The sequence below is a fragment of the Trachemys scripta genome, chromosome 18 (assembly GCF_013100865.1).
Source record: "Trachemys scripta elegans isolate TJP31775 chromosome 18, CAS_Tse_1.0, whole genome shotgun sequence".
Lineage (NCBI taxonomy): Eukaryota > Metazoa > Chordata > Testudines > Emydidae > Trachemys > Trachemys scripta.
Genome location: NC_048315.1, coordinates 20,028,681 through 20,054,852, shown reverse-complemented (window position 1 = coordinate 20,054,852; position 26,172 = coordinate 20,028,681). Strand labels below are relative to the sequence as shown.

Sequence of the window (26,172 nt, the reverse complement as noted above, 5' to 3'; positions counted from 1 at the left end):
AAGGTCATCCCTTTGCTTTTTGGAGAAGACCTGGCGCCAGGAGTTCCTGAGGGCCTTGCAGCTGGCTTTATGTTTGTAAGTGTCTTGTTTTAGTGGGGTGAGGAAGAGAATTCCCAGGCACCTGGAAAGAAGGGGAATCCAAGTCTTTTTTTCCCCTGTGTTAAAATTTCTTTTATAAAGAAACATGCTGCAAGTGGACAACCTCTCTGTGGGTATTATTAAAGCCTCCAAAAATAGACTTAGATCCCCAGTGCAGACAGGAATGGAGACTGAATTTTCCTGGAAAGCAGCAGCCAGGTTTATACAAGCTAGCATGCAAAGATGGTCACTGACTGGCCCCGTCCCATTCATACCGCAGGGGACTGACATAGGGGACGGTGTTTGATGTATTGAAAAGCTGTGGAGGCTGTGCTTAGGCAATATACAAGAATAACAGACCAGACAAGATACGGGAGAACAACGACAGTATGCTACTAGAGCCAGGCCGGCCTCTACAGATGTCAGACCTCTGTCAGCTGAGGAGCTGGCCCTGATTAATTAAGCTTCATAACAGCTTTGGGAATTAGCCAAATGTTAGCTCAGATGCTCTGACAGTCTAGATATGATGTGGGACAAAGGTGCCTTTTCTATCACCTTTCACAGCCCCGATCCCAGGACCACTGCTGCCTGGTCCTAGCCGGAACATAAAGCAACATGAATCTGCTCTGTGTTCCTCAAGGGCTGTGGGGCAGCTGGGCGCAGGGAGGTCCCAACCTCCCCCCCTTTCCCTGGCTACACCCCTATGCAGAAGACAGGCTGGGATAGCAGTTACCAGAGGTTTGTATGTACAAATGTAGGGGGTTGTGAAAACAACAAGGGCTGTGTGTATTCCACCTGGTGCATTGGCTCCGTCCTCCTTTGAAAATGTGGCTTTCAAGGCCTGATTTTGAGCCCTCCCTCCCCACGACTCCATATGTGCACCCACAACTTTGCCCCGGCGCCCCTCACTGGACACGCCTTTGGGGCATTAACTCCCTCGCCCGCTTGTCAGTGCCAAACGCATTTGTGCACAGATGCAAACTCCTGCAGCCTGGCATGCGCCAAAGCGCGGGCAGTGCACAGTACGCACCAACAGAGCCCGGCGTGAGCCCCTCCCCGAAAATCAGGCCCAAACCATCTCATGCCACTAAGAAATAAATGAAGATAGAAAGAGCAGGGTCCCAGTTCTTTCCCCAGAACCATGCCCGATTCAGCATCAGGGAGAAACCGTGATCCATGGCCCGGCCGGGACTGTATGGGTGGGGAACCGAGGCACAACTCCTCCAAAGGTATTGAAATCAATGGACGTGAGGGTCTGGCCCTGGGAGATTAAGTGATTTGCCCGAGGTCCCACGGGGGGCAGTGGCAGAGGCTAGGACTGGCACTCAGCCCTCTCCAGGGCTAGCCTGACCCCCAGGCCCGAGAGGGGCCGGGCTCCAGCAGCTCCACCCCTTGGAGGCTGTTGCTAGTGCTCAGGGCGCCAAAGGCCGGGTGGGCCATGCAGCTGGGCCTGGTGAGTCCACCCCCGGCTGCTTTTGGGGGCTCCTCGTGGCCATCCGTCCCCAGAGCCGAGCGCACAGCTGAGCAGGGTCCCCTCCCCGGCTGCAGCCTCCCAGCGCTGCTGACGCGTTTGCCCGGCCTGGAGCAGCTGCAGCGGCTGCTAAAACTACCCCCCCCCTGACTGCGGGAACATGGCAGGCGCTGTGACCCAGTGGAACAGCTGCCAGCCGAGGCGGGTGCCCTGCACGCAGGGAGCTGGAGAAAGGGGCAGCGGCAGCCCCAGCTGCCTGGCCGGAGCAGAGTCCCCGGGAGCTGGGGCTGCTGGATGGAAAAGCGACCCCCCCTCCCCCGCCGCCCCACTTCCCGGGGATCCGGGCAGACAGCGGGTGCCTGGGCTGGGGGCAGCGCGCCCTTGGGATTCGCACCGCGGCGAGGTAAGGACCCCGGGCACGGAGCGCGCTCCGGCCCCATAGACAGTCCTCGGGGCAAGGCAGAAACCCAGCTCGGGGGGCTGCGGGCGGGCGGGGTGGGGGGGCTCAGGGGCTGCTGCGCCCAGCCCGATGCAATAAAGTTCCAGATGGCGGGGATGGGGAGGGGGGGCTGTTTTTCCAGGCAAGGAACAAATCAGGAACCAAAGTTGAAATTGTGCAATTGGGGGGCGGGGGGAGAAGCAGCCAGGCCGGCTGGGTCCAGGATCCCACCAGGACAGGAGCAGAGGAGGAATTCAATCTGCCCTCCCCAGGCTCAGCTGTGCTCTGGGAGGGCTACAGGCGCCTGGCGAGGGTGGAGGGCAAACCAGTGCCAGTGCATCGCTCCCCCGCAGTGCTGGAGATGGGCTGCTGCATCCACAGTGGGGCAGACAGCCGGGGGGAGAGGGGTCGGCCTGGCCGCGAAGGGCTGGGTGCAGGGAACAGCTTGCTGGAGCCTTTCGAAGCGTTTCAGGGGTTCCAGGGCTGCTGGCAGGAAAGGGGGAGACGGGATGGATTGGGAAGGTCCTGGGAATAGCCGGTAGTTTCCCTGGTGAGATCCCCACACCGGGGAGAATGGAAGGGATGCTGCCTCTGTGCGGAGGAAGAAGTTTAACCTCAGTCTGACTCCCTGGGCCCCTTCCGGCTCCCCAGATACTGGACTGCTGAGCCCCCCACCCCCAGCAGTGCACCCTCTCCCTCCTGCTGAGCCCCCCACCCCCAGCAGTGCACCCTCTCCCTCCTGCTGAGCTCCCCACCCCCAGCAGTGCACCCTCTCCCTCCTGCTGAGCCCCCCCACCCCCAGCAGTGCACCCTCTCCCTCCTGCTGCTGTTTACTTGGTCTGTAATTCAAGAGAGAGCTTGTCAGCCTGGAACTGGGGAGATGCTGAAATCTGAACCGGGAGCTTCTCCCAGACCCTGTGTCCCTGACACACAGGGGAATCCACCCTCCAGGCTTCAGGGCTGGTCGGTTTCACAGGGGACCTCCTCTCTCCCCCAGGCCCAGGGCTGGTCCGTCCAAGCTCTCGGTGAGCTCCATATTACACGGAGCTAGTTGCTAACGTTCCATCTGGGTGTCGCTGACTTTCCCTACAGCATATTGTGGTGTGCGCGGGTGGGCGTAGCAGCTTATTTTTCTTCCAACACCGCCATACAAACTCTCATGCATATTCACACGCCGACATCCTGACACATGCTCCCCGGCTACGCGCTGAAGGGCACACGCGGGCTGCCTGTGCTCACCTGCGCTCACATGGGCACTGGGTCCACGCTGAAGTGCACACGCTCTCTGCACAGGCCCGGGCGCTCGCTTGCATGTGCCTGATGTGCAAGTGCTCGCTGCAAAGGCTGACCCGCCGAGGTCACCGCGCGCATCCCTCTGCAGATGCGCCCGTGGGCCGATGTGCACATGTTCACTGCATACATGCACTATTTATGTGCAAGCTCTAACTGCCAAACTCCCCCGTGCACGTGGTACTCTCCCTCGGAGTGTGAACCTGTAGCTAAAACCTTTGGCTGCAAGGGGCAGTAAGAGGGTGTCTAACCACGGTGGGAATTTGGTCGATATAAAAGTCTCGGCTGGATTGAGCTAGTTACTACTTTTAGCTCAGGGCACAGCAGTCTTTGAGGTCTCACCTTAGAGTGCACTGTTAGGGGCACCGGTCCTGTGAAGAGGAGGGAGTTTTGCCTAGTGGTTAAAGCACAGAGCAGTCAGGAGACCTACATTCTATTCTCAGCTCTGCCATTGGCCTGCTGGGTGACCTTGGGCAAGTCACTTCCCTGTCCATGCCTCAGTTTCCTCCTCTGTTGGGCGGGGCTAACAGTCAAAGGAGGCTGGTGAGCCTTGATTGGTTACGAAGCACCAGAGGAACGGAAGGCCCCATGGAAATGTAGGGGGCTAGGAGAGTTCAGATTATTTCATTACAATTCCAGTTTCGCTCTGCCTGTAGAAATCCTCTTGTTTCACAGCAATAACCTGGCAGTTTCCTTTGCTGGGAGAGCAGGAGATTGGCCTAGTACCGAGAGTGAGAGCTGTGTAGATTGCTCCTTGTGGCCGCTGTGAAGGGAGGAGGAGAGGTATGCTTTGGGCCTTTCAGATTCCCAGAGCCCAGGAACCGCTGGCCTTGTCCTCAAGCAAAACAAGCGGCTGCTTTGGACTCGGCATCGGCAACTCAGGGCCCAGTCTCGCTCTGGAGACAGGGACCAACTGGGGAAGGAATCACCACCCTGCCGAGCTCCCTCGCCGTCTCTGAAAGCAGGACCCCACGGGAAGGCAATTCCTGGCATGGTCCTCCATCCCCCACTTCTTCTTCCAACAGCCTGTGGACCCATCCCAAACTCTGGCCAGGGGGCTACATATCTGGGAAGGAGGAGCAAAGGAGGCTGGGCCTGGCATTGCCACACATCCTCTGCCACTCTCCCCAAACGCATCAAAGGCCCCTCTCAGAAACGAGTGGGACTTTGTCTGAGGAGAAACCACACAATGGAACGTGGTTACCAATGCTGGCCAGAACCATGGCCCTCCAGCCCAGCTCCCTAGACGAGGATCTCCCTGCCTCTTGTATGGTGGCTCGTGAGCTGCTCATGAACTGGTGATTATGTTGCCTTTTTGTGGGAGAGACCCACCAAGAGGATAAAAGCTGTAATACTGCTGCTAGCTAAGGGAGATTCTCCTGCAGCGTTCACAGCCACAGGCTTTGAGTGGGGGAGAGATCTAGCAGAGCAGGTGTGCTACCAACGCTGAGGCCTGGTCTACCCTTAAAACTGAGGCTGATGTACCTTCATCGCTCAGGGGAGTGAAAAGTCTCACCTAGTGCAGACACAGCCAGGGCAGCAGAAGAACCTTTCCATTGACCTAGGGAAGTGGTGTTCCTACAGTGATGGAAAAACCCCTTCTCTCTCCTTAGGCTGCGTCTACGCTTTGTATACCAGCATAGCTCCAGTTGCTTGGACTCTACAGCCCCAACCAGCCCCCCATTCCAAGCCCCCCGGATTGTCCTGTTAACATAAAGCCCCCTATTTTCTCTGCTTCCCCTCCATTAGTCCTGCATCTCAACCTTTCCTTCCTTTGCAGTGAAGGAAGAGAGCGAGCCTGTTGATAGGGGTTGCCCTTGGGCCAAGCGAGCCTCAACCTTCCCAGGGGTTCAGCGCCCTGTCTTCCATCCAGCCCGAGTCAGGGCTAGCCTCTGTGGTTCTGGCTATTGCTAAACCGCTGGGTCATCTGTTTGACTAGGCAGTGCACTGGCTGCAATAGTTTGGCTCCCCAAACTGGAAAAAAAGCAAGGCTGTTACAAGGAAGGCGAGGATCAATCATCCGAGCTTTGACGAAAGCATCGTACCTGGTTAAGGACACTCCTGCATTTCCCCATAATCCCTGCAGAGCTGTAGCCTAAATAGAAGTAGGGACTTTGGTCCTGCACATACCACCCTTCTGGGTTATCAGGGGCACATCTTGATTTTCATGAGGTTTAAATCTTCCTAAAATGCGTTGACCTCCTCTGCTCCCCTCACTCCCCTCCGCCCTGGGCTGACCTAGCTCCATTCATGTTGCACGTGACCCGGTGGTGATGTGATGGGTGGGGGGCGTGTGATGCTGCTGATGCGGGGATGGCTTGTTGTGATCTGACAGTGTGACATGCATGGAAACATGGCAGCCTATGATGGTGTGAAGCTGCCTGGCCAAGGACTTGGTTCCAGGAGACAATATTTTCTCCAGGTGGCGACCAGCACCCTGGTTCTGGTGGCTGAATTCCAACCTGGGACCCCAGGAATATGAACCAGGCATGACTTGGGGAAAAGCACCTGCCGGAAGCCTGATGAGAGATCAAAGAAAGTCGTGCTGGGAGGAATGTGTCAAGAAAATGCAGGAGCAGGAGAAATACTTTATAGTGCGTTCCATTTTGAGCATTACCAAGTGCTTTACAAACATGAATTAAGGCTCACAGCCCCTGTGAGGTTGGTCAGTATTATTATTCTCCTCTTACAGGTGGGGGAAACTGAAGCACGGAAAAGGGAAGGGGCTAGTTCAAGATCAAGGCAGTGGCTGAGCCAGGAATAGAACCCGGGAGTCCTGACTCCCAATCCTCTGCCTTAGTCGTTTTGGGGAAAAGAGAAGAAGTTAGCCTGGAAATGTTGCTGCTATTAAAGTCCGATCCTACTTCCTTTAAGACAAAACAAGACAAACACACCCAAGAGGGGAGAGAAAAGAACAGTCAAGATTGAAAATGCAGCTACTCCGAGACCTGGCAATCTCGTACCCGATCGGGGTGTTTCAGGCATTGGATTTAGCTGCCTCCCGGGTCACAGGCTTACAGCAGTGTTGTAAAAGATCCAGTCTTGGCTTAGACAGAGGGTAAAACGGAGAGAGGAAAGAGAAGACGTAAGGTGGGGAGGGAAAAGGACACACACTTGGAAAGGGGCTGTGACAGTTTCACATCCCAAGCAGTGGTAGGGATTTAGCCGGAGCTGCTGCAGGTGGTAATGTCATTGGGCTCGCTGTATCTGGCCTGGTTTGGTCAGGACATCTCTCAGGATCAAGGTGACGAAGACATAGCAGTATCATAGTGTGTCTCAGGTTGCCAGGGGACGGTGTGGGTGGCAGCCGTGACATTGGCGAAGTTCGCTCCTTCCCCCTCTCTTGTCTTTCAGGCAGCCAGCATTCACGTCTGTCCATCTGTTTATTTTCTCCTCTAAGGCTTTTTTATGAGCTGGACAGAACATCCCCCTCATTGCTTTGTTCACCAGTTAGGCCGAATTTCCAACACACCAATTTTGGTTCATTGATTTCCAGTCCCCCGCTTTTCTTGCTTACCAGGTGTGATTTTTAACACTCTTTGAAGAGGCCTTTGGGTTTGGATTAATTCAATCTGTCTCCCTTTTGCACTTTTTTCCATCAACATCTATTGTTGTAGGCTATTGTGACACTTTATCAACTTTGTTCCACTTTTCATAGTGGAGCTCACAATCAGGGCAAAGTCGTAGACCCATGCGGGTCCCCACATCTGTACCTCGGGGGGGGACCCTGACATGGTGGTAGTGGTGGGATTTTATGCTATTGCATACGTAAAGGTTGCTAGCCTTCCCCTAGATTCATGACACAGTTATTACCACATAATCGGAGATGGTGCTGTTAGCCACAGCTGGTCAACACTGCACTGTCACGGGGACTGGGTCAGGGCTTGCCAGCAGGCAAAACTGGGCTCACCCCGAGGTCCCTGTTTATTTCTTTTCTGAATCCTCTGCTTCCCCTAGACATAAAGAAACCCCTTTTCTTTCTTAACTGCCTGTGCCTGATGGGAAACCTTGGGCTACAACCAGACCTCTGCAGACAATGGCCCCATCGAAGTCAATGGAAGTTTGATCATTGACTTCAGAGCAGACAGGGCGCAGACACATGAGTATATCTCCATATGCGTCTGTCCGAATGTGTGTGCATTGTTGTTTGCCTGTCTGTGTGAATGTGGCCAGGTGCGTTTGTCTGTGGGCAGTGTTGATGCATGTGTTTGGGCTGGCATGTGTGGATGAATGTCTATGTGTGCCACGTTCTGTGTGTGCGCCTGTATTGTGAATGTGTAGCCACGTCTCCATGAGTCCCAGAGTGTATCTGTGTTCACGCGCACATCCCGGAGAGCGTATCCACATTTGTCTCCAGACACGCGCGTGCGTGTCTCACCGTGTGTCCACGTCTGTAGTACTCGGCGGATCTGCCTGCTCAGAAATTAGCCTCCGTCAAGTTAATCACATAAATGATCAAACCCTGAAATGAAACATTAAGCCGTTCACACAGCAGAGTGATGGCCCCAGCTAAATACGATTCCACTTGTCTGAGCGAACACAAGATGGATTTCTCAGCTCTGGGAGGTGTCAGTTTAGAAATGCCCTAAGCGGTGGCTGGTGAATTTCACCTCTTCATAATCCCCAACAGCCCGTACTAGTTTATCCTAGCCATTCATCTAGAGCTGAGATAATAATTGGTTTGGTTTGGTTTGGGTGCCAAGCTGAAAAATTTGGGGTGGGGTGGGGGGCAAAGGGAGAGAATCATTTCAGTTCAAACCAAAATACAAAATTTTGGTGTGTGTTTTTTTTATTATTATTATTTATTTATTTTCTTGCTGAAACAAACCTAAAAAAATTTCAGGTTGAACAAAACACTTTGTTGGACGCAAACCAATTTTTTTGTTTTCCGTCTAGGTTGTTGTCAGGTGTTTTTCACCTTTATTTAGTTTGCTAAATTTCCAAATGAACTGTCAAAATGCTCTAAAATTCTCTCATTCCTGGCCTACACTTGATTCTCGGGGGGGGCTGCTACCAGGTCACTTTGGCCCTGATGGAGAAACAGATACAGATCCCTTGGGATATGCAGCTATCAAACACTTTCACATTTGGGCTGCCCCATTTTGGTCTGCCCCCAGCACGGGGCCCAGGTTCAGTGCTTGTCTACATGGGAACTCTCAGGAAAGTTAATCAGAATGAATGTTTAAAGTGGTGTCAAGTATCAGAGGGGTAGCCGTGTTAGTCTGGATCTATTTGTTGCTGTTTAAAGTGGATTAGTTAAAAATTGCAGAAAGTAAATGTGAATTCAGCTAAACTGAATTCAGAATAAGAGCATGCAAACAGGGGTTTAATGTGGTTTAACTAGTCTACTTTAACTTCACACCATTAGTTAATTCAGATTAATATTGCTGAGGAATAACTAGCCTCATGTGGACATGCCCTTACGCAGTTTAGTAGGAAGGCCTTGAATTAACTTGCAAGAAATTGATCCAACGACTCGGACATTGGTTCGGGGCTCTGGGTTCTGTTCCTAGCTCTGCTGTTGGGTAGTGTTGGGCTAATCATGTCCCCTCTCTTTCCTTTATTTTAACTGTTTAGATTGTAAGCTATTGGGGGCAGCGACCATCTCTCACTATTCTTGGACAGGGTTACTGGCTTAGCAGGTAGGTGTAAGCAGTAGATTCGTCTGTTCTGATTTTAGTAAGGCTTTTGACGCAGTCCCACATGACGTTCTCATAAGCAAACTAGGGAAATGGGGTCTAGATGAACTTACTATAAGATGGGTGCAAAACTGGTTGAAAGACTGTTCTCCAAGTCCATTGAAGGCAGGACAAGAAGTAATAGGCTTATTCTGCAGCAAGGGAGATTTAGGTTCGATTGTCGGAAAAGCTTTCTAACTATTAGGGTGGTGAAGCTCTGGAATCCCTGTCACTGGAGGTTTTTAAGAACAGGTTGGACAAACCCCTGTCAGGACTGGTCTAGGTTTCCTTGGTCCTGCCTCAGAAGAGTGGGCGGGACTTTGACTTCTTGCGGTCCCTTCCAGCCCTCCATTTCACTGATCCTATGTATCTATGCACAGCACCTAGTGCAATGGGGCCCTGATCTAGGTTGGAGAGTCTAGATGCTAGAGTAATACAAATCCCGTTCTTTCGCTTTGGCTGGAATTGATTTGTGGCAGCCTCTTCTGACTCATTGCCTGTAGCTGGGGAAGGGGTAGGTGGAGGGGGAAAGCTGAGGTGAGGTTCCCTCTGGACAAGGGAGGAAGGCCCGGTGAGAGGCGCGATCCTGAGACCTGCTGCTCCTCTTTGTTCCTATTTTCTGCCTAGTTTTTTTGTTTGGTCATCTGAGGCTAGGCCTGCCTTTCTTCCTTTATCAGAAGCTGTGCATGAGCTGTGGTGTCAGGCAAGTCAAGATGCTGCTAGCTTAGCATTGGGAAGGCGCTGTCAGGACGTGTGGGCTTAGCGCTGTCTTGCCCGCCCTGGCCATGACTTCCAGTGCAGCCTTTATGAAGTCAGGCTAATCAAGTCTCATGCTTCATGGCAGAAGCTGGTTGCCTGCAGGGGTCAGGAAGGAATGGGGCCCCCACCGTGTGTAGCACTGCGCAATTGGCCATAGGAATAGTGGAGGACCTAGTGGGATAATGTGCCTGCAGCCAGAAGCTGAATATTGAACTGGGTAGACCTATGATATCATCCAATATGGGAACAAGGGGGCAGGAGTCTGGATTAGATGGGCCTCTGGACTGATCCAGCAGAGGAGGGGGGCAGGATGGCAGGCCTCATGGATCTACGGAGCGATCTGGTATGGGAGAGAGGTAGGATACTGGTCTCTGGATCAGACCAGTATTGTTTGGGTCTGTTACAATCAGTGTGTCTTCTAGGTGCAGTACTAGGGTAGTTGTTACAAGAGTTGCTCTGTTGCCCTTTGACGAAAGTGTTCCATTCTCAGCCTCACCACCCTCAACCTGTTGTGCAATGCATTATGTGCCTGGCTGCTTCCTCCACCCCAGAGGTGGCTGCATTTCCATGCTGCTGAATGTAGTGAGTTTGTCCAGTTTGGGTGCGTTGCAAGGTGCTTTAACTGGTCATTACAGTCTCCCTTTTAATTGTTTTAAAAAAGGGGGTTGTGACTTAATTTCCTGTCTCATTTCCCTTCAGTGTAGCCGGTTACCAGACTCTCCGGCTCATTCTGCTCTCTTTGAGCCACTAGGGCTGCAGAAACATCGCTAAGTCCTCTACTGGGGGTACAGCCCAGCCAAGCCTGGAGCCCTCTCCTCAACCTCCCTCCCTGCAGCCCCCTGCACCGGGCAAGGAGAATGATGGAAACGGGATCCCTAGGGGACCAGCGCCAGCTGGTGTCATTTAAAACTGCCCCCAATGGGACTGTTAAGAATCTGCTACCGAGGTGGCAGTGAGGGGGGAGGTTGGAGAGAGCCAGGGCTTTGTCAGCACAGGTGACGGAAAGGGGCAGAGGTAGGAGGAAGGATGGCCCAGTGGTTGGAGCACTCGGAGCATTTGGGAGACCTGGGTTCAATTCCCTGTTCTGGACAAGTCACTGAGTCTGTGGCTCAGTTTCCCACCTGTAAAATGGGCATAACAGCCCGGTGGGGCTGGGATGATGAACACATGAAAAGGCTGTGAGGTGCTCAGATACCGTGGGGCCAGGTAAGAGCTCTAGCTAGCTAGGCAGGGCTGTGTTTGTTTGTTTGTTTGGCGAGAGGCTACCTGGGATACTTTGGGAGGGCGTGTCTTGTTTGACTGGGTCGCTCTTGGTCTTGCAGTGACAGGCTGGGCGGAGGAGGAAATGCTTCCTGAATGGGGCTGAAACCGCAGCCGCTGGAATATGCAGCCCGGGGGCCTTCCTGGCAGTGCAAACGCAGTGGCCTGCGCCAAGGAGCCGATCGCCACATCGCGTGGGGGGGCCACGGCCGGGAGGCATGGTGACAACTTTCAAGGTCGCCGTGCTTGGGGCTCAAGGGGTTGGGAAGAGCGCCATCGTCCGCCAGTTCCTCTACAACGAGTTCAGCGAGGCGTGCGCGCCCACCAAGACACGGCGTGTCTACCTGCCGGCCGTGGTCATGAACGGCCACGTGCACGACCTACAGATCATGGACTTCCCACCCATCACATCTTTCCCAGTTAACACGCTGCAGGTACGTGTGCCAGGTGCTGACCCGGTAACGCCAGCCAAAGGCAGATGGGCCTGTCAGTAACAATGGGAGTCGGTTCTGAGCCTCCCCCTGAGGTCACATGTGCTCTGACTTAACAGAAGAGACCCAATGCCATGAGTCTCCTGCCATTTGACTTGGCATATGATGGGTTTCCGTTAAGGACACTAATCCACAGCCCTGCAAAGATGCAGCCCAGGGATATTTTTGCAGTAGTTTTACTCTTAGGATCAGGTTGTCTTGCATGTCCGGGGCAAGATTTGCCTGGTAAACAAATGTGTAAGAAGGGGGCTGCTCGGGGAAGGTTTGTTCTAGTGTTCTGAGCCTAGGAGTGGGAATCAGGACACCTGGGTTCTAATCCCTGAATCGCATCGTGGCCTCGGTGAGTCGCTTCCACTCTTGGTGCCTCCGTTTCATGAATTGCTTTGAGACCCTTGAGTGGAAGGCGCTAAACCAGGGAAGGTGTCGTTAACATATTGCAATCTGGCTGATTCTCATGACAGTTACAATATATGGCCGGGCACGATCTGCAGTGTCATGGGAACTGATGCCTTTCAGCGCTGGAGAGATTAGGTCTCAGTGAGAATTGCAATGAACTTTAGGAATCACATAAACATGCAGAAAACGCAGTGTGACCCCCATTATCCAAACCCCAAATAACCCACCTGGGGCTCCGCGCGTAGCCCCCTCTCCTGTCACAACATGTGCCCCTCTCCCACAGGCCTGAACCCCCATTTTTGATGCCCCCGGAACATTTTGGATACTGTACATCGTTCCAGAGGAGAAAATAGGAAGCTAGAGCACTGGACTGGCATTCAAGAGGCCTGGCTTCTATTCCCGGTTTCGCTACTGGGTGACCTTGGGAAAGTCACTGCCCTGCTGTATGCCTCAGTTTCCCCATTTGTAAATTGAGATAGTGATACTGACCTCCTTTGGCAAAGCACTTTGAGATCTACATAAGCGCTAGGTATTATTATTATTTATTAAAAGGATGGTGTCTTCTTAACTCAGCCTAGGCATTTGAATGACCGTAGAAATTGTGGCCTGTTCAGTGAATCACCGCAGCATGTGCTTTCCGTTAGACACCTGCTTAAATCTCACTGGATATGTCTACCCCGCCGCTTGGAGGGGTAATTTCCAGCACGGGCAGAGGAACACGCACTGGCTTGGATCGAGCTAGCGCACTAAAACTAGCAGTGTAGCCGCGGCGGCATGGGCTAGTACGATCCTGTCTACGAACCTAGGTACGTACTCCTGTGGCTAGCTCCTCCTGCCGCCCCGGGGCTGTGCTGTTGGTTTTACTGTCCTAGCTCGATCAGAGGTCTTGGACATCCACGAGAGCTAGAAATTCCACCTCCAGCTCCAGCGTACGTGAAGCCACTGACTTCAATAGGCTGAAATGCTTTGCTGAAACAGGGCCTAGGAGAGAGACGCTCCTGCCCTAGTTCAGATCCCTCCTCGAGTGGGATAGAAGCAGCCCAATAACGTGACGTTTGGCCAGACTTGGATCTCTGAAGTCAGGCTCCTGAACAAGTAGGTTTGATTATCCCAGGCGCCTAACTCCCTGTGTGAATCTGGACCTGCGTCTCAGTCCCTTGCTGTCCCTTCCTACCTTCCCCGATGTGTCGTATGTATTTGATCTGCCGGGTATGGTGCGTTTCTCTCGCCGTTCTTCACGTAAAACAAACCTGGCATCTTTGGGGGATGCTTGGCTGCTGTAACAGAAACAGGCAGTTCCTAGGTGGGATATTCTGCCCTCCAACATCAGCCGGCGAAATCAAAGGCTGTAACGGAGGGCATCCCAACCAACAGTCTGAGGGACTGATTGAATTCGTAGTGTACCAGGGCATCATGCTGAAACTGTGCAGTACAATTTCATTGATCTCCCAGCAGATGCAGAACGTAAAGTCGCCACTAATGTCTCTCTTGGTGCTGAGACGTTAACTTTATGCATTCTGTCTGGGGAGGTCAGTACATTTTCTTGGGCGATCAATCAGGGAGTGAGGGTGATTTCAGAATCTGTAGGGGACTGGTGATGGTTATGGAGGTAGTCAGGGTAGTGGCTCCATAGTTAAGGTGGCAGGACAGAATCCATGCTCTGATTCTCATCTCCAATGTAGATACTATGGGGATGGGTGCTTTATGATTAGCTAAATGCATATCGATTACCCAAGGGTATAATTGTCCCAAAAATGCCCTTTGAGGCTGAAATTTCATGTGCTTAATTTCAACCCAAAGCTGAATCCTCACAATGTCCCTTCTTGCAGATTGGTAAAGCGTAGTCTCAGAGAAGTGTAATAAGAACATAAAAACAGAACAGCCATACTGGGTCAGACCAATGGTCCATCTCGCCCAATATCCTCTCTCTGACAGAGGCGAGTGCCAGATGCTTCACAGGGAATGAACAGAACAGGGCAATTTTGAAAGATCCATCCCATTGTCCAGTCCTGTGTTGACTCTTCCCAACCTATCGTGTTCATCTGTGTCTGATCATTCTGTTCTTTACTATGGTTTCCACCAATTTGCCTGGTACTACTGAAGTTAGGTTTACTGGTCTCTAATTGCCAGGATCACCTCAGGAGCCTTTTAAAAAAATCGGCATTATGTTAGCTATCCTCCAGTCATCTGGTACAGAGGCTGATTTACATAGTAGATTACATACCACAGTTAGTAGTTATGGAATTTCATCTCTGAGTTCCCTCACAACTCTTGGGAGAATACCATCTGGTCCTGGTGACTTATTACTGTTTAATTTATCAATTTATTTCCAAACATCCTCTACTGACAACCCAGTTTGAGACAATTGCTCAGATTTGTCACCTAAAAAGAATGGCTCAGGTGTGGGGATCTCCCCCACATCCTGTGCAGTGAAGACAGATGCAAAGAATTCATTTAGCCTCTCCACAATGGCCTTGTCTTTCTTGAATGCTCGTTTAGCACCTTGATCACCCGGTGGTTCTGCTGACTGTTTGGCAGGCTTCCTATTTCTGATGTATTTAAAAAGTTTTGCTGTTAGTTTTTGTGATCTTAGCTAGTTGCTCTTCAAATTCTTTCTTGGCCTGCCTTATCATACTTCGACATTTGACTTGCCAGAGTTTGTGTGCCTTTCTATTCTTCTCAGTAGGATTTGACTTCTAGTTTTTAAATGATGCCTTTTTGCCTCTAACTACCTCTCTTAGTCTGTTTAGCCATGGTGGCATTTTTTGTCCTCTTACTGTTTCTTATTTGGGGTATACATTTAGTTTGAGACTCTATTATGGTGTTTTTAAATAATCTCCATGCAGTTTGCAGGCATTTCACCCTTATGACTGTTCCTGTTGATTTCTGTTGGGATAGCTTCCTCATTTTAGTGTAGTTCCCCTTCTTGAAGTTAAATGCTACTGTGGTGGGGTTTTTGGCATTCCTCCCCCTCTCCCCCCTCCAAAGGATGTTAAATTGAATTACATTATGGTTGCTATTACCGAACAGTACAAGCTATATTCACCTCTAGGACCAGATCCTATGCTCCACTTAGGACTAAATCAAGAATTGCCTTATTCCTTCTAGGTTACAGGACAAGCTTCTCCAAGAAGCATCCATTTATGGTGTCTAGAAATTTGATCTCTGTGTCCTATCCTGAGGGATATTTGCCCAAGGGAGTGGATAGCAAGGGCCCTGGGTAGGAGGAGAAGCCATTCTTGACTTAGTTTTGAGTAACACTACAGAGTTGACGGAGATCTCTGGCTGTGGGGAGGAAGCATTTCAACATGAGTGACCAGAATCTCATTCAGATTGTGAAAGCCACAAAATGGGACCAAAATAGAGATAATTAAAGGCTGCTCAATTTCAGATGTGCTGCTGTTGGAGGACGTGGGCCATGCTGTGCAGAATCTAATGGAGGGGTGGGTATGAAAGGAACATATGCCTAAGGATTACACACGAGGCTCTCTGCTATTAAGATACAAGACAGTAATTTTTCATGGGGAAAGAGCCTGGGTAGAATCCAAACAGTCCCCTCCCCAAACTTGAACTGAATCTGTTCTGAGTTGTGAAAAAACATCATGTGACCCTTTTCTTCATTTCCCACTGGCTCTGGCTCCAGTTAGTCCCAGGATAGGAAGTGCTGGCTCTTTATTTATTCCAAGCATTTATCTAGAGCTCATCCCCATAATATCTGCACATGACGTAGATTAGAGCAAAAGCAATTTCCAAATTTAAGGCCTGATACAGTTTTGGATCAGAATAATTGTTTCAAGCAGAAACATCATGTCTACATTGCTATCACGGGGCATAAGAATGGCCGTACTGAATCAGACTAAAGGTCCATCTAGCTCAGTATCCTGTCAACCAACAGTGGCCAGTGCCAGGTGCCCCAGAGGGAGTGGACCAACAGGCAATGATCAAGTGATCTCTCTCCTGCCATCTATCTCCACCCTCTGACAAACAGAGGCTAGGGACACCATTCCTTACCCATCTTGGCTAATAGCCATTAATGGACTTAACCTCCATGAATTTATCCAGTTCTCTTTTAAACACTGTTATAGTCCTGGCCTTCACAACCTCCTCAGGCAAGGAGTTCCACAAGTTGACTGTGCGCTGTGTGAAGAAGAACTTCCTTTTATTTGTTTTAAACCTGCTGCCCATGATTCCAGGTCATATAGACATACCCAACTTAGCTTTAATCTAGCTAGCTTGAGCACCAGAAAGACACAATAGCATGGACTTCAGCAGGGCTAGTCACCTGAGTAAGTATCCAGGGTCCCTGCTTGGGCTTTTACAGCCTATGCTTCTGCAGCTTCCTTGCTATTGTTAGCCCTGGTCTACACTGGGGGGGATCGACCTAAGATACACAACTTCAGCTATGAGAATAGCATAGCTGAAGTCAACGTATTTAGGTCTACTTACTGTGGCGTCTTCACGGCGCTGAGTTGACTGCTGCCGCTTCCCCGTCGACTCCGCTTGCGCCTCTCACGGCGGTGGAGTACCGGAGTCGATGGGAGAGTGCTCAGGGATCGATTTATCATGTCTAGACTAGACGCGATAAATCGACCCCTGACAGATAGATCGTTATCCGCCGGGTAGAGCTAGCTCGGGTATATCTACCCATGCTGCAGCCACACCTCTGATTTCAGTGTGGACAGGGGCCCAGATTTTTAAGGTATTTATTGCAAGGCCTAACTGATTTAGGAGCTGGTCTCATTTCCACCCAAGTGCCTAATTCCCTTTTGAAAATTAGACTTCAGCTCCTAAATCAGTTAGGTGTTGCAACGCTGAGCGCAGCAACTCCTAAATAGCTTTAAAAATCTAGGTTGGTATGTCTACCCGTAGTGATGCTGGTACAGTCCCTAGAGTGGAGGCATTATTGCTTTATAGCAGGATAGCTTATATCCCTTCCTACATGGGAATAAGCTGTATCTGCATGAACACCGTTATACCGATAGAATTATGTTCACACTAGGAAGTTGTGCCACTTTGACTTTACCAGCATATTTAAAAAGGTATAAATGTGTGTGTAGATGAGGCTTAAGGAACTAATACACAATGAACAGCCCTACCCCTAACCGGGGGGGAAGAAAACGGAGAGCGGTCTAACTCGGTGTTTCTCAATGATTGGTCCTTGGAGCGATGCCAGTCCCTGACACAGTAGCAAGCCGGTCCCTGGTATCAAAAAGGTTGAGAAACATTGGCCTAACGGGTAGAAGAGGGAAGTGGTCCTAAAAGGTGCCTTTCACTGCACTGCGCGTGAAACAGCTGGTAAAAAAAATAACTGGCATTTTTTCAAAGGGGCAGTTAGGAAAAAAATGGGGGGGGTTGTTTTGTTTTTTGTTTCTCCCCAAATTTCCCACAAAACAGTTTTGGTTTTCAAAATCTGGTTTTGGCTTAAAAAAAAAAATCAGTTCTCAGCAAAAGGTTTCTATTTGCAAAAACCTAGTGGCCTCTGGCCCCCCCCCCCCCAATTTTGTAGAGACTAACAAAAACGTTGACCAAAAATTGTTTGGTTTTTAGTTTCAGGGGACGGCGGGGGGGCGTGGTTGGAAAAAGCTGGAAAATGTTGACCAACATGAAAAACTTCTGCTGTAATTGGGTTGTAAAACCATTTTGCTGAAAAATTTGGAGCAGCTCCGAGGAGAAATCAGGAGTGGACGTTTTACTCAAAGAGGTGCTCTAGTTCGAGCAGGAATTAATTCAATGCAGTTCTCCGGCCTATGTTATACTGTAGGTCAGAGTAGACGATTACTGTGGTCCCTGCTGGCCTTAGACTCTGTGAACTTCAAGCGTGTACCAAGAGCCAAGCACAATGCCAGTGCCCCAGTTCAATCCCCTTTGAGCCCTAAATCAACCCTCAGTGCCCTGCACCCAGACAGATATAAATGGGGTTCAGCTGGGGAGTTCTGAGGGAGTTGCATTCCTCCTCCCTCAGCTGGACAGGTTCAGAGCGGAGCATTGCTGTGATGTAAGGAGGTCAATAGACTAAAGGGATAAAAATGGAAGGATTCCCCCAGACCTGCACAAGAAAGGAGGAGGATCAAAATTCAACACTGCACAAGGGAACAAAAAGGTCAGCGCAAGAGACAGACAGAAAAAGCAAAGGGTAATTTATTGACATGACGGATGATGCCTAACATACTCCATGTCTCGGCGTGCACCACAGAGGGCGGAAGATGCAAACAAATGGAGATTTCCAAGGAAGGAAGAATGGGCCCTGGAATGATCTCAAAGGAGTGAAGGGAGGTGGGAAACACTACGGCCGACACTGCAGAGGAGGGATAAATGTAGAGAGGGGTAGGAGTGCATCACCTCAATGGGAAAGAGGAGGCCTGGCTGTTGAAGGGAGAATGGATGGCTCAGGGGATTGGTCATAGGTTACAAAGGCTTTTCCTTCTAGATCACCCTATTGGTCCAGTTTGGTACTGACCAGAAGTCATTGCTTGGAGACTATCAGTAGAACATGGAGTGGGTTAGAACCATTCCAGAGGAACAGATGCCCCCATCAGAACTGGAACCTTTCCTGGCAGGCTCAGAAGAGAGGCAGAGGACTAAGGGAGGTGGGGTCCCTCCAGGGCAAGGTTGAGGGGCATCTATAGCTTGGCGTGGGTTCTGGGGATAAAGAATACCTGCTTTCCAGCAGGCCGTGTCCATCGCCCTAAGGCTTCTGAAATGGGTTGCTCCAACCCTCCTGGGACTGTGGGAAAGTTTAGACCTGGAGCCAGACTTCACAGCTTGGGCTCATCGCTGGCCAGAGGCAGAAGTTGAAATGCCAAAATGTGGAGCGAGGGGATCTGCCCTGTATTCCTCTGATTGAAAGGACCAAGTCCTGGAGAGGCCATGGGAGAGGCTGTCCTTAAGGGATTCCTAGCCCAGCGAGGCAGACGTCTTGTCTCCATGGTGGCTGCTTGTTCATATCACAACCCACCACCACATTCCCATCGTGCCACTAAGGCCTCTGTGGTTGCCACTAGTGCAAACGGTTATTTGTGTAGTGCGGAGCCAATGGTAAGTGAATTTGAACCTTATCTGGAGGCCAGGCCTTTCTAAGAGAAGTACCCTTAGATCACAGCACCATAGGTAGCCACATAAGGGCCTGCTTTTCCGTCAGTCCCATGTCATGCTCTCCTATCTGCTGGTCAGACCAGCATCCCTGCCTATAGTCCTATGTGGCCTTCCTGGCTCCTTGCCTGGAACGCTGCACTTCAGCTTCACCTCCTAGCTTCCCAGTCTGCGCTGGGGTTATTGAGACATCACAGATCTTTATATAGAGGTGAAGGAGGGGGTCACCCCAGCTGTAGGAAGGACACAGGCAGGAGATTGCCCAGGATTCAGTTGGAGCATAAAGAGGGCAAAGGAGGACGGTGGATGGGCTCCATACACAGTATCTCACATGGGGGCCAGCACTGCAAATAGAATTCACCCCAAGCCCCCGTATACCAGGCATGGATCCTGTCACCCTGCCCTAGTTGCTTTAAATAGTTTCATTTGCCTCTCTGAAGCAGAACTTGGGGGCACCCGGGCCAAGGCTGCTACATCACCAAGCGGAAAGCGATGCTCAGCAATCTATAAATATGCCGTGTTTATAATCACACAAAATATAGGGCTTCTGGCAATGCATAATTCAGCAGAGCTGAGGCTGCGTGGGGAGCAAGCGAGCAGGAGATAAGCACCTCTCCCTGGGTATCCTTAGACAGAAAGAATAGCCCCTTATCCACTAATGCCCTAAGCAGGGGATGGCAACAGCTTCTCCCAGAACGGCCTTGTTGTTGCACAAACAAGGCACAATTGTGAGAAGAATGTACCGCTCTCTCTCTCTGTGCTGGAGGAACATGGATTCGGCAGCTGAGAGCACACAGCTCTGTGCTGCCTTCTGGCCATCAATCCCCGCCCCTTTAGAATGCTCGATGATGGATCCCCGCCTCTTTGGAATGCTCAGCAGCCTATCAGGATGGTTCCATCCATCCACTAGGCTTTATAGCCATGGGTGACACTCCACTCGGGGGTAGCGAGGAAGGGATGGCGTGCATGCTCCTCTTTCACAGGCGTTTCATGAAGGGACAGACAGGCAGCTAGACCTGACGGTCGCACACTTTTTGGGAGGTGCTTGTGAACAGAAAGAGCAGCGTGGAGCTAATTCATAGCAAACTTTCTCACACTCATGCCGCAAAGGAAAACAACAGGAAAGCAACAGCCTAATCCACCGGGGCGTCCAGGCCCAGTTTCACACGTGCGTCACAAGGGGAGCACAATCTGGCCGCTAATGCTCCAACAATTGGTGGGAACCTACTTTCTGGAATAGCCACTTGGGGAGGAAGAACTGGCCAGCCTGGCACCTGCACTGACAGACCCTTGCTCCGAGTTCACTCAGCTCCTTTTCAATACAGGGACCCTTTCAATGGTCAAGATACTACAAATATGTAACAGCCTAGTGCTCCTGTCACTTACACCAGAGTAAATCCATTGTCTTCAGTGGTATTACTTGTAGAAATTGTCCTACTGGCTCAGACCCAAGTCCATCCACTCCAGTGTCCTATCTCCAATAATGGCCAGTACGAGATGCTTCAGAGGAACCCTATAGCAGGCACGTTTACTCTACGGCAGTGGAGAATCAAGCTCAAAGATTCAAGTTTATCCTTTAGTAGGACCTAACTGACAGGAGTGAAGTTACACCATTTATATATTTGACTCCCCTGTCAGAGAAACCAGTTTAACCTTTAGAAACTGGCATCAACTTCACATAATCCACATCATCCCAACTGCTCCTGTGTCCTGGGTGTTTTCTCAAGTTCTTTGTCTCTGGCAGTTGGGGCTTTTAGTCTCCCTGCCAGCAATAGCTACTTGCCTCCGGTGTAAGACAATCAAACATGTTCACTTTCCTTCCATCAGCATTGCCACATCTTCCTCCTCCCCGATGTAGGATTATTTGGAATTCTTGTAATTCTCTGGTGCCTTTCACCTCCAACCTTCATGAATAAAGCTTCACAACTCATCTTTGAAGCAGCAGAATATTGTCAAATGCATTTTATAGAAAGGGAAACTGAGGCATGGAGACGTTATGTGATTTGCCCAACTAGTTACTCAAGGATGCATTGCCACTGGAAAAGTAGACTTCAGGGACTGCTAGAAGCCCTGCTGTAACCAGTAGCCTATACAGCAGTTCTCCCCCACCCCCGCATCACTGTAATATTTGCCGTGAAATTTACCATTGCTCATTTATCTATTAGAAATCAGCCCTTAATCCAAGTGCCTAATCAATAAGCTACTGCAAACAGCAACTGATCATTAATGAACTAATCATCAGTCCTTGTTTTTTTTGTATTGCCAATAATTTTATTACAACACTTAACTGCAGGCATCATTAGGCGAAGCAACTTTAAGCGAAATCTAGATAAGATAATAATAACACCCTAGTGAAATCATGATGGACAATGCTGAACATGACTTGAGTGATGGCATTCAGGCAAATTGCATCCCAGCCTCAACGTAATAAGCTGTAATATACTGATCTCCCAGACATATTGGAACTCTTCCATAAAGATATTAACCTACAGCTAATAAGCTGCCACTATAATAGTCTTTATCGCTTTGGTAACAGTCACTGAAAAGTCACCCTGTCATTTTCATGCACTGACCAGGGGCTGTGGGGGTGGCACCATGAATGAATAGGTTTCTTTCATCGCTAATTCCAGTGATTCATTCAAATCTTTGAGGTCTGTAAAGCAGCAGGCCAAAAAAGTGTCCTTTGCCATTTCTTCCATTCCTAGCTCCTTTTGTTTGCTTTATTCCCAAATATCATAACCATAAAAGGGGATGATTGTACGAAAATGTCTCACCACAGGAAGAATTACTATAGTTTCTTCTAACTGTATTTTTATACTCTACAGTCAAGATTTTGCAGTTTCTCCTGCATAGCATGCTGTCCCAAGCTATCTATCATAACAGGGTCCATATTGTATGGAATCCTAAATCTCTACCCATTTCCATAGTGTCCGGGACGCCTTCCACTTCCTCAGTCCATTAGAGCAGCTGCCATGTAAACATGGGGGATTCCTGTTTTGTTAGGAATTGTGGGTTGCATCCCTGTGCAGTGAGAGAGGTGCCCAATGGTGCCAGTTTGTATGGCTCACAAGAGGAGCCCAGGCTGCCAGTGATCAGAGCTCTACAGCTTTGTGGTTCTGCCGTGGATTGGATTCTTGTCTACTACAGACGTTCAGCAGGCAAAGACGGAATGTCTCCTATGTTTGTTTCCTGGGACTTGCATCTTTCCGATCCTTTGACAGCAATTGTATTTCTAGAGTCACCTTTGAGCTGCGCTTGTGTCCAGGATAACAGCATTCTGGAAGCCCCAATGCAACCTTTACACGGGGTTGGATTGGGCACTGGGAATTAGTATTTCTCTCGGTTTTTTTCTTGAACAAATGCAGTGTTAGCGGCTGCTGAATGGTGGCATTTAAGGAGGTAAAAGCAGGGCATATTTTCACTCATGCATCATGCACAAAACACTGACTGTTCTGTATGGGAAGCTCTTGAAAAGCCCCAGCTGTTCAACAAATGTCTTTTTTTATTAACATTTTCTAGCCCTAAGCTGTATATGTAGCATGGCTCACCCACACTAAACTAGTCCCCTACAGCCCTAGGCAATGCAGGGAGGAACACAAAGCCATGGAATGAGGGCCTGACTTTGTGTGGGCTGGAGTTGTGCCAGGGCATCTCAATCCTAACTTGCAGCATCCCCTTCTGTTATCATCCTGGACCACCCCCAGCTCTGCCAATACATCCAGTGCTGATCTATGGCATGCCCTGCTACTCCAGTCTTGGGACCACCCCACAACAACCACCACCAGTTTCGATCTATAGCTCCTTCTGCTATTCCAGTCCTGACCTCCGCAGCCTACACAAACTCAGCTCGGCCAATGACTCTCAGTTCTAACATGAAATACCACTGGATAGTCCAATTCTGGGCTCGTCTGGCCTCGGGCCTTCTGGTTAGCAAAACCTAGTATCCTAATCTTTGCCTTTCCTGCGTAAAGAGCTGTCCTGGCCCAGTCATTCTGTGATGTGGATGAATGGCCGCTCTAGACCAGGAAATGTATTTGATCGCTCTCTAGTTCAAACAAAATGTGTACAGTCTAGATTGCCAGAGGTGAACGCAAAAACGTTCAGTGAGTTCATTAAGCAGAGACAAGCACTATAAATCTAGAAACAAGCTAATTCAGAACCATGGACAGATCATGCTCTAATAGTGCCATCAAGTATCTAGCAATCAAGGTGAAATTAGTGCTGTTGGAAAGTACCTAATTAACAGACCTGGAGACTGGGGTCCTTCACGTGCAGGCTTTCCCTACATTGCCCTGCCAATGTGGATATAAAGGGGAACAAACTTTTAGGAACTAGGCTTTTCCCTTCCAACATCAATCGCAAATCATATAGCCCAAACAGCCCACGAACATAAGTAACTTTGATCATTTTTCCCCTGAGTCAACTTTGAATCCATCCTGTAGAGATGAAAGAGGACTTAACCCTGCGCTGGTCCCTGATCCTGAACTTTACCCAGGGTGAGGTAGCTGGAGATACTGGTGAGAGGAGTTTTGTTGATGTAGTTTAGTCGGACCGTGTGTATAAAAACAGGCCATAGGACTTCCCGGAATTAATTCCTGTTTGGACTAGAGCATGCTTTTATTTGCCACGGAGCAAGCCAGAGAAGACCGAGAGGTTAAAGAAGGAGAGGAGAGGAGGGTTGAGGAAGGTTAGTAACCAGGATGGGATGAGCTTGAGGGGGCAGATGGAGGAGAAACACAGTCACAGAGCAGTTAGGTGATTACCCCTTGTCACACAGTGAGTCAGCAACAGAACCAGGAATAAATCCCAGATCACTTGAGTCCCAGTCCTGGACATTAACACTAGAGCATGTGCCTGCTATAATTATCTGCTACTTATTCCGCCAGGGTGCAGTGAGGCTGCTGCTGGGAAAACCCCCATTACGCCTGTAATATCACCCATCCCAAAGCAACAGTAACTGCAGATCTGGACTTGTACAGCAGACCCTAGGGATGCTCGAAATAGAGGAGTACAATGGTGCTGGGGTTTTGAGGCACCAGCCATGTTTACAGAAGCAGGCGTGGTATTGCGTTAGGAGCAGTGCCCAAGTCCAGCAAAACCTCGGCATAAAATCCAGTAGCAGAAGGCCTGGCATGGTCACAGTAGTGCCCTTGCACATGACCTGGCAGAAAGGCTGGAGAGATACCCCAATGGGGGGCTTCTGCACCTGAGCTTTGACCAATTCCTGTGTGCCTGTTGCAGGAGTGGGCGGACGCGTGCTGCAGGGGGCTTCGGAGTGTCCACGCCTACATCCTAGTCTATGACATCTGTTGCTTTGACAGCTTTGAGTACATCAAAACTATTCGACAACAGATCCTAGAAACGAGGTAAGTGCCTGCTTGCCTTACTCCTGGCCCAGCTGAGCTGGGGAAAGGGCCGCGCTCACAAAGCTAACGTCGCCTCTCAATTGTGCATCCTCTCCAGGAATATATTGGGGGCAGGGAGGAGGATGGAGGGTGCTGAGTTCCCTTCAGTGCTGATAGCCCTAGGGACTGAAATCTTCTAACAGGTGCAGGCTAGATCCACCTGCACTAAATTCACTCAAGCATAATAGAAAAGCAAAGAGCAACAAACAGCTCAGATGGGAGCTCTCCAAGCTGCCAGCAGCTGCCAATGAGATATTAAGAGCCACAGCGGGGCCAAGTCTAGTCACTGGCAAAGCAGCTTTGGGTTTCTTACCAGTATTTGTAAGCTGCGCTTGCTGTGACAAGGTAGGTGAGTGACTGGGCAGTTTGCTACAGCAGGATCTGCCATACCCCTCCATGCAGAACAAAGTTCTCTGCTGACATCCCAGCAGCAGCCACCAGTCTGTCCCCACTGCGTTACACAAGGGAGGCTCCAGATTGCCATCCTCTGCCACTGGGACAGGCCCAGCCAGGACCTGAGGATGGGGAGGGATCCCCAGGAGACAGAAATAAAGATAAAATAGTGAGCTAGTGGGAAGCAGAAGAGCAATTGTAGGAAATTGGAAGGGGGTAATGGGTTGGAGGTTAAGGAAGGCCAATGAAAGAAATTGACGTGTTTCTTCTTTTCTGTTACCAATTCCCCCCACTACTCCACTCTGTCTGTGTCTGTCTCTGCCCTGCCTCTCTGCAGGGTCATTGGCACCACTGAGACCCCCATCATCATTGTGGGCAACAAGCGGGATCTGCAGAGGGGCCGGGTGATTCCCCGCTGGAACGTCTCCAACCTGGTGAAGAAGACCTGGAAGTGCGGCTACATCGAGTGCTCGGCCAAGTACAACTGGCACATCCTGTTGCTCTTCAGCGAGCTGCTCAAGAGCGTGGGCTGCGCCCGCTGCAAGCACGTCCACACCGCCATCCGCTTCCAGGGGGCACTGCGCAGGAACCGATGCACCATCATGTGAAGCCCGTGCTCCCACGACTGCCCCCAGAGACCCTTTTGTAAAACGGAGGGGCGAGCACAGGAGGACGCGAGCAGCTCTCTTGACAAAGGAAGCCGTGTCAGGGAGGGTGCCCAGCTCTCCTGGATGAAGCCTCAGAGTGAGCCACCCTCCGCCCTGCCTGTCCCCAGTGCATGGACGGCACGGCCGATTCAAGGAGGCGGCATCATGCTCCAAAGTGCAAAAGGCTGTTAGGCGCCTTCCTCTCCTCCCGCCTCTGCATTGGATCATGGACTGGATGATGTGGTGTCCAGCGAAGAAGGGAGAGGGGCAGCTTGGAGAGAGCAGGGATGGGTGAAGTATCGCTGGTTACCGTGCAGTTGGGGGAGAGGGGGTCTTCTGCCATCTCAGAGCAAGACGGTTATTACCTGCCGCTTGGTTATTACCTGAGGATGACCTAGTCTGGACAAGTGGCAGATTTGTATGGATATCCATCTGTAATGCCAACGGCCTACCACGAGGTGTGGCATGGCATCCCCTGCTGCCTTGGTAACCAGAGATGTTTTCACTGCAAACAGGGATACAAAGACCCAGTCAGCCTTAAGTCAACAGGTCCTTCACCCTTGTGCCAGGAGAGTAGCATGGCATCAGGGAAGCTGAACCCTCCCTTCTTTTGCCCATTGGATCAGGGACAGAGCAGCCTGACAGCGAGAGGCATGGCTGAAATGGATTTTTTTATTTTTTTATTTCAGAACAGAATTTTCAGATGGTTCAACACTCCCCTCCCCCGCCACACACACACAACCCCCCCCCCACCCCCAACTGGTCCTTCCTCCCCT

At 50.4% G+C, this 26,172-nt stretch overlaps 1 protein-coding gene across 2 annotated transcripts; it reads left to right on the top strand.

Moving 5' to 3' along the window:
- The first annotated feature begins 1,780 nt into the window (after nucleotides 1–1,780).
- Nucleotides 1,781–26,140, top strand: RASL10B (RAS like family 10 member B). Of its 2 annotated transcripts, XM_034752796.1 has the most exons (5): nucleotides 1,781–1,952; nucleotides 8,856–8,920; nucleotides 11,038–11,409; nucleotides 24,193–24,317; nucleotides 25,087–26,140. In XM_034752796.1, the coding sequence occupies exons 3-5, from the start codon at nucleotides 11,194–11,196 to the stop codon at nucleotides 25,355–25,357; spliced, it is 612 nt and encodes a 203-aa protein (XP_034608687.1). In that variant the 5' UTR covers nucleotides 1,781–1,952; nucleotides 8,856–8,920; nucleotides 11,038–11,193; the 3' UTR covers nucleotides 25,358–26,140. The 2 variants fall into 2 exon arrangements, with proteins under 2 accessions (XP_034608687.1, XP_034608688.1); XM_034752797.1 differs by lacking the exon at nucleotides 8,856–8,920.
- Nucleotides 26,141–26,172: the final 32 nt, after the last annotated feature.